This window comes from Sceloporus undulatus, chromosome 2 (genome assembly GCF_019175285.1).
Source record: "Sceloporus undulatus isolate JIND9_A2432 ecotype Alabama chromosome 2, SceUnd_v1.1, whole genome shotgun sequence".
Classification (NCBI taxonomy): domain Eukaryota; kingdom Metazoa; phylum Chordata; class Lepidosauria; order Squamata; family Phrynosomatidae; genus Sceloporus; species Sceloporus undulatus.
The window spans coordinates 192,238,562-192,248,630 of NC_056523.1; the positions used below are offsets into that span (position 1 = coordinate 192,238,562).

The 10,069-nt window shown below is 42.9% G+C and overlaps 1 protein-coding gene across 3 annotated transcripts in view; it reads right to left on the reverse strand.

Annotated features, from left to right (window-relative positions):
• Nucleotides 1–338: 338 nt before the first annotated feature.
• LOC121922101 (deoxyribonuclease-1-like 1) overlaps nt 339–10,069 on the reverse strand; it is a 31,435-nt gene continuing 21,704 nt past the window's right edge. Inside the window, exons 2-9 of one of the 3 annotated variants that reach the window (XM_042451054.1) lie at nt 7,395–7,559; nt 5,214–5,302; nt 4,726–4,815; nt 3,818–3,930; nt 3,275–3,387; nt 2,340–2,497; nt 1,577–1,673; nt 339–1,078 (exon numbers count right to left, since the gene is read on the reverse strand). In XM_042451054.1, coding sequence (XP_042306988.1) covers nt 944–1,078; nt 1,577–1,673; nt 2,340–2,497; nt 3,275–3,387; nt 3,818–3,930; nt 4,726–4,815; nt 5,214–5,302; nt 7,395–7,538 — 939 coding nt within the window. In that variant the 5' untranslated portion in view covers nt 7,539–7,559 and the 3' untranslated portion in view covers nt 339–943. Of the gene's footprint in view, nt 1,079–1,576; nt 1,674–2,339; nt 2,498–3,274; nt 3,388–3,817; nt 3,931–4,725; nt 4,816–5,213; nt 5,303–7,394; nt 7,577–10,069 lie in introns of all 3 variants that reach the window. The other 2 variants (XM_042451053.1, XM_042451055.1) reach the window with 2 other exon arrangements.

The window sequence follows — 10,069 nt, forward strand, 5'->3', positions numbered from 1 at the left end:
TTGCAGATAAAACTTTCACATTGCCTCTCAATAACACTGTCCCAGTTGAGCAATTTGAAGGGATGTCCAGACACTGACACCTTCATTTGTAGCCTTCTCCATGTTTTTGTAGTCCTTTCCACAACCATTTCAGTCCTTCTGGAAACACTCAGCATCTTCAAGCCACCGGTTGAGCCAACAAAATGCATCCTCTTGCCAATTCTATTCTACTGAGGCTGTTGTACTCTGGATATACAGTGGGCCCTTGGTATCCACTGGGATTTGGTTCCAAGACCTCCGGTGGATACCAAAATCCATCGATGCTCAAGTCTCATTAAATACAGTGGCACAGTAAAATGGTGTCTCTTATATAAAATGGCAAAATCAAGGTTGCTTTTCGAATTCATATATACGTATAAATATTTTCAAGCCGTAGGTTGAATCCATGGATAAAGAATCTGTGGATACGGAGGGCCTACTGTATTATGTTTGCATAGTTTCTTGGAAACTTGCTGTGAACTGGCAGGGGATGGTTCCTGGACCAACACAGGTCCACAGACATCACTTGGGGTAGCATTGATTTGAGGAACCAAAATGATTTGAGGAACCATTGATTTGAGGAACCAAAATATTTGGAATATTTTCAAGCTGTGGTTGGCTGAGTCCATGGATGCAGAATCCATTAATATGGAGGGGCAGCTGAGATGACAAGATAATAGTGGTCTGGAAAGTAGAAGACAGTAGTAAAAGAGGAAGATCATATTCCAGATGGCTTGGCTGAGTCAAAGAAGCCACAGCTGTCCTGAGTCTTTGCAAGCCCAGCACGTTCATGACCAGGGCTCATGGAGATCTCTCATTCATAGGATCACCATAAGCTGAAGATAACTTGGCTGCAGATAACAACAGCTGATGCAAAGCCTGGACAGACATCACCATCCAGAATCCCAGGAGAACTGGAAAAGCTTCAAATGACATACCCTGTCCCAGACAGCATGGCAGTGGCCAAGAAGAGAAGACCAACTGGACTGGCTGGCTGGAGCCCCCAACAAGCTGAATACAGTTCCACCTCTACAGGATAATGGTCGCTGATCTCCAAAGCCTGGGAAGGAGAGAGAGAAAGAAAAAATGACATTATTTTTTTTAAAGATAAAGGTATTCCCCATTGACAAGCTTGTCAAGTCATGCCCGACTTGTAGGGGGTGGTGCTCATCTCCATTACTAAGCCAAAGGGCCAGTGTTTTCAAAAACAATTCCATAGTCATGTGGCCAGCATGACTGCACAGAACACTCTTACCTTCCCACCAAAGTGGTACCTATTTATTATCTACTTGCACTTTTACATGCTTTTGAACTTCTAAGTTGGCAGAATATGGGACTAGTGATGGGAGATCACTCTGTCATGAGGCATTTGGACCTCGAACTGCTGACCTGCCAATCTTGCTATTGTCAGAGTCAGTATCTTAATCACTGAGCCACCACGTCAAGCCCGAAATGATGTGAGATGTCTATATTTGAAAGTAGGACATACAGTATTCTTAGTGCTTCTTGAATAGAGAGATATTGTGCACAAATAACAGCCAAGTAGTTGCTATGATACCTCTGTCTCTGAGAGTCCAAATTCTTTGGGGAAATCAAATGGCTGAGCTGATCCAGGTACAACTGCATCAAGGCACTGTTCACCATGCACCACAATCCTGGTTTGGGGTTAGAGAGAACAAGACATGAATTAAAACATATCAGATCGTGCAAATGTTTCACTTCAGCCAAGTTTGAGTTCCTATATTCCATCTGACAATATAGTTTACATATTACACCAGGGATGCAAAACCTGTGGCCTTCCAAATATTGTGGGCTACCATTTCCATAATCCATTATCACTGGTCATACTGGCTAGGGCTTCTGGAAGCTTAAGAGTTAAAAGGTTCCCCACACCCTATTGCTTGCACAGACTTAATCATTTTATTTGGCCAACTCTTCAAATATTAAGTCAGTCCTGTTGCATTGGGGTCCCTTTTGTTCATCATGACATTGAGTCATGGGTCTGGGAACTTCGTTTCTAGACATCTGCCCGAAATGGAGTCTAAATACTCTAAAGGTACCAGATCCTGCCTGCTCTTGGAATCAAAGCAGGGTAAGGCCTGGTTAGTATTTGGATGGGAGACCACCAGGGAATACCAGGTGATGTAGGCTATATTTCAGAGGAAGGAACTGGAAAACCTCCTCTGAGTATTCCTCACCTAAGAAGCCCCTGTGAAATTCATGGAGTTGCAATAAGTCAACAGGTGACTTGAAGACACATGCACACATACATATCACCTACAAGTCCTAAAGTCCTGAATTGATGGTACCACCAGTCCTACCTGTCATAGGCACAGCGGGTGTTCTCTCGAACAGTGGTGTCAGCTTTGTCTCCAATGAGCCAGTGAAACCCAGGCTTTTCACATAGGCGGATATTGCTCCAACGTTTCTTTGCCACATAGCCACAATCCGCATTGAAATCACCCAAGAAAATCATGTCCTGTGGTGGACAGGAGGGCAAGACAATCGGTTAGGTCTCCCAGTGTCTTAAATGAGCAAAAAGGGTAGTAGGTTATCACTGCATACAGTAAACAGACATTAAATCAGCTGTATTTCAAGACCAAACGAAGACATTTTGCTGCCTAAGGAGAAACAGCAAATGTCTTCCTGCAAGTCAGGGCATGTAGGATTTTGGGCTTGCCAAATTATGTTAGCACAGGAGACAGAAATTGCCTCAGACACCTCTCACACACTTTAAGAACATAAACAATGAACAATTTGCTACCCTTTGGTGGCACACCATGGCTGAGATACTACATGTGCACATGCAGTTTCTTGTCCTCCCATCCAGCGGCATCACAAGGGTTGGCGTCACCTGATGTGGTAACTCATGGTGTCACCCCACCACTACCGTTGACCTCCTCCCATGACACACTATACAAAATCCTTAGTAATTTTTTTGTACTAATGTTACCCATAAATTGTAATTCTTGTATGTCACTGAATATAATGGTAATAGTTGTGACATAAGCAATTAGCAAAATTAAAATTATGCAAATATCAGATGCACAGGCTAAGTGTATTTACATGTGAAAGTGAAAATTTGGTAAAATATGATTTTAAAAATAAAATAAAATTACAATTTTAATTTTTAATTTTTTAAAAATATGAGGCTTGTCCTTTCTCCTCTGGTTGGAGATCAGCTGATAAGATGGGAGAGGTGGATCCATTTCTCTTCAACTACACCTCCTGTGCCTTGTAATTCCTTACCCCATACCTCGGTGCCCCAGCGTGCCTGCACATTCAGGAAAACATCATAGAGAGCATCAATTTCAGCTTCCGCCTTGGAGGGCATCGTATGCTGCGGGATCAACACCAGCTCAGGAAGCGCTTGAAGGTGTGAAAATGGAGAAAGTCACCATAAGGGACAGAAGAGTCATGTCAACTTGGACTTCACATATAGTACAACTGTTAAAGTTTTGGGAACATCTCAAGACCTGAAACCAGTTTGATCTTGGCTTGCACTAACTGCAATTAAAACAAATCACAGTTCTTGGGATCAGACATCCAAAGGAAGGATGGCTTGTTTTAAAACATTTATTTCCAATTTCTTCCTCTAGCAATGCCCACAGGCTCAAAAAGGCTGGCAAATGGGAACTTCTGGAGCACAGTGTCACAGTGGCTTGATGAATGTGCTAGGAATCTGAAGAGGGTTCAATCATCAGAGGTTTGGGGAAATTATTCTCTCCCCCTGCCATAGGTTCACACTTTCCAAACCCATAGCTAGAAACGGAACTAGTGATGTTTCTTGAGCCCTCACCTTTGTTTGGCAAGCTGAAGCGTACAATGAAGGGCTCACGCGCAAAGACATCGGGCCGCTCTAGATGATCATCTTCATATTTATAAGAGTCCAGCACCCGCGTTCTCTTGTTCCTATGGGAATGTAGAGGCACAGATAAATAATGGAGAATTTCACCTCAGGAAAGAAGCAAAGAAATGACATTAAGGGGATCACTACACATGGCTTTAAAACTGTGATTAAAGCTGGAAAATGTGGCTTTGATGATACACCACCAAACCATAGCTGCAGTTTTTCCTGCATTCCTTTTCACTGATGGGGGAAACCCATCAATGACTTCCCAATCACACTAGTCTCCATGTACAAAACATCACTGCTGCAGCAGTTGCAATATTAGTAGTCTTGTGGTGTTATTGTCTCCTTTTCACTATTCCCAAACAGCCTGATTAGCTTTGATTTTTTTCTATTTCTTTTCTTTTTAAAAAATTAAATCACAGTTGCAGCAAAATTGTGTGAAAAAAGTGAAAATATAATAAAATTAGAAAGTACCAAAAGGGCATAGGGCAGGGAGGAGGGGTTAAGAGGAGTCAGGAAAAGAGTGTGATGGTAGCAGCAGCAGCCCTTGTCGTGTGATTGTGAAGACATGTGACAATGGCTACTTACAAACAGGTATAATTCAATTTTCTTTAACAATTGCTACTGCAGCTCGAAAGGGGCTCATGTAGTCATGCCCCAAATCACAAAACAGAGTTGTAGATGTGCTCCATGAAGGTAGGCTTCTGTTTCTTTCAGGGTTGGGTTACCTGGTTGCAGTGACAACAAGCAACATCTGCCAAAGTTCCCTCTTCTGCATAGCCATTAAAGGTGCAGGAGACCAGTCCAGCTTTGCTTCTGGCAAGCCTACATCTGCACAAGATGGTGGCACTCACCTGTACATGAACACATAGCGTTCTTGGTAATTGCTTCGACCCAGCAGAGGGCTGGTAATGTAGCTATAGACATCAGAACCATTCTCAAACCTAATGGGAGAGGAGGCAATTAAGATTAATTTGAAGACACTTTATTTGAAAAGCAAAGTATGTGTGGATCTAGAAAAGTCCCCCTTCTCACAACAAGGTATCACCCAGATCAGAAAAGAAAAATAAACTAAGAATCCTTATCAGTTTCTCACTGGTTTTCCTGCTTTTGGGGACACTGGTTAGACAGAGGATGGGGCTTTTGGTCATTTAAGCTGGAACACTTGTCACCACAAACCACAATCCTCAATATCTCAGGGTTCAGGTGGTACCAATCCTCTGTGTCACTGGCAGCTTCACAATGCTACTCACTTGGCATCATCTGCTGCTCCCTTACACCACTATCCTTTCATCTATTTATGTCTCCTTGACTTTGTTTCTCTTACATTATTCATGCTTACCGATTCAGGGCAGCTGCCAAAGCTGGAATTGCCTTTCCTTTTGCATCCATCACCTCTTGTAGAACAGCGATATCGCAGCGAGCCAGGATCTGTGGGATGTGCAGGAAGAGGATGGAGTAGAGGGATATCCATTAGTTAATGCTTGTTTGGATTGCTGTGTGACCACTTGTCAGCCATTTTGCTACTGCCAGTAACTAGGAGTGTAATACTGTAACACATTCCAGGTACAGATGCAAAGGCCCTTTTATAATGCAGGTTGTACTAAATAGATACAGTGTGCTTTCATAAAGTGACTTCAGGTACAAATTGAGTGTCCCTAGAATTGGCATCACTCGGTGCAGTAACTCATGGTGTCACACACATCCCATTGACATCTTCCCATACCATACCATACAGGGTCTTTAGTAACTTTTTTTTACTAATATTACTCATAAATTGTAGTTCCCATATATCATTGAACGTAATGGCAATAGTTGTGATGTAAACAACTAGCAAAATGAAAATTATGCCTTTAAATTACAGTATCATATGCACAGGCTAAATGTATTTACATGTACAGTGGATCCATTCCGAACTCCCCGCGTAAGCCAAAAATGTGTAAGCTCACGTCCCATTCGACTGAATGGGGCTGGTGCTCGTGTTGCGGGAGAGTGTGCACACCACGGGCGCATGCGCCATTCACTCTCTTGTCATGTGGCTTCGCATAAGCCTATAGCGCGGGCACACTGTACACAATTTTATGTCATTAAAGTGAAAATTTGGTAAGATATGAGATTTTAAAAGAAAAATGTAAAAGAATAATTTTAAAAAATTAAATAAATTTTTGTAAATTAAAAAAAATTAAATTAATTTTTTTAATTTAAAAAGAACTTGAGGCCTCTCCTTTCTCCTCCCACTGAGACTTGCTCCACTCAAACCCTCTCCAACATTTTAAAGGGACACAGATGAATGCCACAGCCCATTTCTGCCAAAAGTATGATGTCTAGGGAGCAGTGGTGTCACCTGCCTTTAGGGTGTCACCTGATGTGGTCCATACCCTTCGCACCTCCCTTGTGATACTCCTGAGACAAAGTGTTGGCTCTTCTCTCCACCAATTGCCCCCAACGCAGTATTCCCAGTGCTTGTTTTTCAAATAGCAGCTAGTATCCAACAGCAGTCTACACTCAATTAACTCAGTAAAGGGGAAGATACAGGAAGGGACAGAATCTTGCGCTTCCCAGTGGGTTCAGGCAAAAGCAAACTCCTGCATCCCCAGTTTATGTGTGCTTCATTCGTAACTTTTGCCATCTTGACCACACTCTGATGTTGCTTGGCCACATATGTCCCAATTTTCACCTGTGAAATGTTGAAAGATATGTCATACGGATTATGCTGAGGAAGGGGTATGACCTGAGAGATGATTATGGATCAGGTCCCTCAGGGTAAAAGCTTTGAGTTGCTATTTTAGCTCCACTGTGACACCAGAAATAGCCCCAGCTTGAGGTGTGTGTGGAAGTATTCCAGGTGTGGGGGTGTCCATTTATAACTTTCTTGTGCTTTCCCACTGCTTCCTCTGTCCCTTTTCTTACCAGAAAAGGGGAGGCATTAAGGAGGAAATGATGGAATCATGTAGTACACTTTGACATCTGATTAGTAGTGGTAGAAATCCTTGGTCTGCCTAGAAGTAAGGAACCCGCATGGTATAGTGCTTTGAGTGTTGGACTATGACTCTGGAGACCAGGGTTTGATTCCCAGCTCGGCCATGAAACCCACTGAGTAATCTTGCGTAAGTCACATTCTCTCAGCCTCAGGGGAAGGCAATGGCAAATCTCCTCTGAACAAATCTTGCCAAGAAAACCCCACGATAGGTTCACTTTAGGGTTGTCATAAGTCAGAAATGACTTGAAGGCAAACAGCACCCACAGGGGTTGAAGATCCTTTGATCCTTCAGATGTTTTAGCTTACATTTCCCAGAAGCCCCAGCAAGAATGCCCAATGCTTATGGATTATGGGAGTTATCATACAAAACCTCTGGAGGGCCAAAGTGTCCCCACCCCACATCGGAGCTTGTCTATACAAGTTGCCAACATGAGATAAAAAGCCCTGCCTACACTAAGCACCAAGTGAGATCAGACAAATTCAGATTCCTTCCATTCTTTCAATTCCCTACCACCCTTGCCTAAGATTGTGTTGAAACCCCACCTTGACAAAAGTGTCCATGACGTGGGCTTTATCCACCTTCCCTTGGGCGAAGCGCTGAGTGTTGAAGGCACAGATCCGGAAAGGGGCACCCTGAGAGTACAGCATCGAAAAGATCAAGACGGACAGAATGCATGAGAGCTCCATACTTAGGAATCCTTCTTCTTCCTTTGGAGAAGCAGATCCTGTTAGAAAAGTAAATGAATCAGAGGAAGGCAGGAAAGCAAACTGATTGAGGAAGAACTGGGGGATTGCAAGGGTTGCGATACTGATTGCAACAGTGGCTATTCAGGAAGAGGCCTTTTGCCTTGGCTAAATATAGAGAAGAGGAGCCCTACTGAATGAAGAGCAAGGGCAGCTGCAGAACACATGGCAGTTCAGGCTTTCTGTGCCAGGCATGATTTGGTTTGAGCCAAGCCATGAGCACTGGCAGGCAGGTTTCCTCTTGGAAGAGATAGCAAATACATGATCTATGAGTATGAGTGTCAGTGGGAGAGAGAAAGAGAAAGCAATAATTTTTTCTAGTTCCAGGAAAAAGTGAAATTCTGAGCTCTGCATGTTGCAGTCCTGATAGTGATTGCCCTCCCCTAGATTTTTAGATAAAAAGAGTTGTTGGATGCAACAATTGGGAGTAGCTTAATATCTAGCTAGGCCTGGACCTCTAAAACCTACTTTTAACAATAGGCCTCAGACTATGTTTCTTTCATCCCTGACCAACTGCCCATAATTGAGCAGAGAGTAGAGTATAATGGTTAGACCAGCAGTTCTCAACTTGTGGGTCGTGACCCCTTTGGAGGTTGAACGACTCTTTCACAGGGGTCAGCTAAAACCATATTTCCAATGGTCTTAGGAACCGAGACCAAAATAATTTTATGGTTGGGGATCACCACAACATGAGGAACTGTATTAAAGGGCATTAGGAAGGTTGAGAACCATTGATCTAGAACAATGTTCTTCAAGGAGACGGCCATTTGACAGCACCTCAGCTACTGGTCCCTAGCAAGTTTCCAAGAAAATAAGAAATATATTGGGCCCTTGGCATCTGCTGGGGTTTGGTTCAAAGGATACCAAAATTTGTGGATGCCCAAGTCCTATTAAATACAAGGGCATAGTATAATGGTGTCCCTTATAGAAAATGGGAAAAAATCAGGTTCAAATATATATTTGAACATTTTCAAGCTGTGGATGGTTGAATATGTGGATAAAGAATCCATGGATATGAGGATAAGCTGTAGTTGTACCCAATGGACCTAAATTTAGTGCAAGTTCTTGGCATATTGGAGGAAAATATTGCCTGTTTCTCTCACCTTATAGCCTGAGAGAATCGTAGAATCATAGAGTTGGAAGAGATCACAAGGGCCATCCAGTCCAACCCCTGCCATGCAGGAACACAGAATCAAAGCACTCCCAACAGATGACAATCCAGCCTCTGTTTAAAGACCTCTAAGGAAGGAGACTCCACTGCACTCCAAGGAAGGAGTGTGTTCCACTGTTGAACAGCCCTTACTGTCGGGAAGCTCCTTCTAATGTTGAGGTGGAATCTCTTTTCCTGGAGCTTGCATCCATTGCTCCGGGTCCTAGTCTCTGGAGCAGCAGAAAACAAGCTAGCTCCCTTCTCAATATGACATCCCTTCAAGTATTTAATCAGGGCTATCATATCACCTCTTAACCTTCTCTTCTTCAGGCTAAACATTCCCAGCTCCCTAAGTTGTTCCTCATAGGACATGGTTTCCAGACCTTTCACCATTTTAGTCGCCCTCCTTTGGACACGCTCCAGTTTCTCAACATCCTTTTTGAATTGTGGTGCCCAGAAATGGACACATTATGGCAGGTGGGGCCTGATCTAAGCAGAATAGAGTGGCACTATTACTTCTCTTGCTCTAGACATTATACTTTTATTGATGCAGCCTAAAATTGCATTGGCCTTTTTAGCTGGTGCATCGCACTGTTGACTCATGTTCAACTTATGGTCTACTTGGACTCCTAGATCCTTTTCACATGTACTTTCATTCAGCAATGTGTCTCCCATCCTATATCTGCACATTTCATTTTTCTGCCCTAAGTGCAGTACCTTACATTTCTCCGTGTTGAGGTTCATTTTGTTAGCTTTGGCCCAGCTTTCTAATCTATTAAGGTCATTTTGAATTTTGATCCTCTCATCTGGGGGATTAGCTACTCCTAATTTGGTGTCATCTACAAATTTGATATGTATGCCCCCAATTTTGTCATCCAAGCCAGTGAAAAAGATGTTGAATAGCACTGGCCCCAGGACAGAGCCCTGTGGGACCCCACTGTCACTTCTCTTTTGGATGAAAAGGAGCTGTTGTTGCGCACCCTTTGGCTTCGGCCGGTCAACCAATTACAAATCCATGTAAGTTACCTTGTCTAGCCCACATTTTACAAGCTTGTTTGCAAGAATGTCATGGAAACCTTGTCAAAGGCCTTACTGAAATCAAGATATACTATATCCACAGCATTCCCTTTATCTAACAAGCTGGTAATTTTATCAAAGAAAGAGATTAGGTTTGTCTGGCATGACTTGTTTCTCTGAAACACATGTTGACTTTTTGTGATTATGGCATTGCCTTCTAGATGTTCACAGACTCTCTGTTTAATGATCTGCTGACTGCTCCAGAATCTTTCCTGGTATTGATGTCAGATTAACTGGACGATAATTG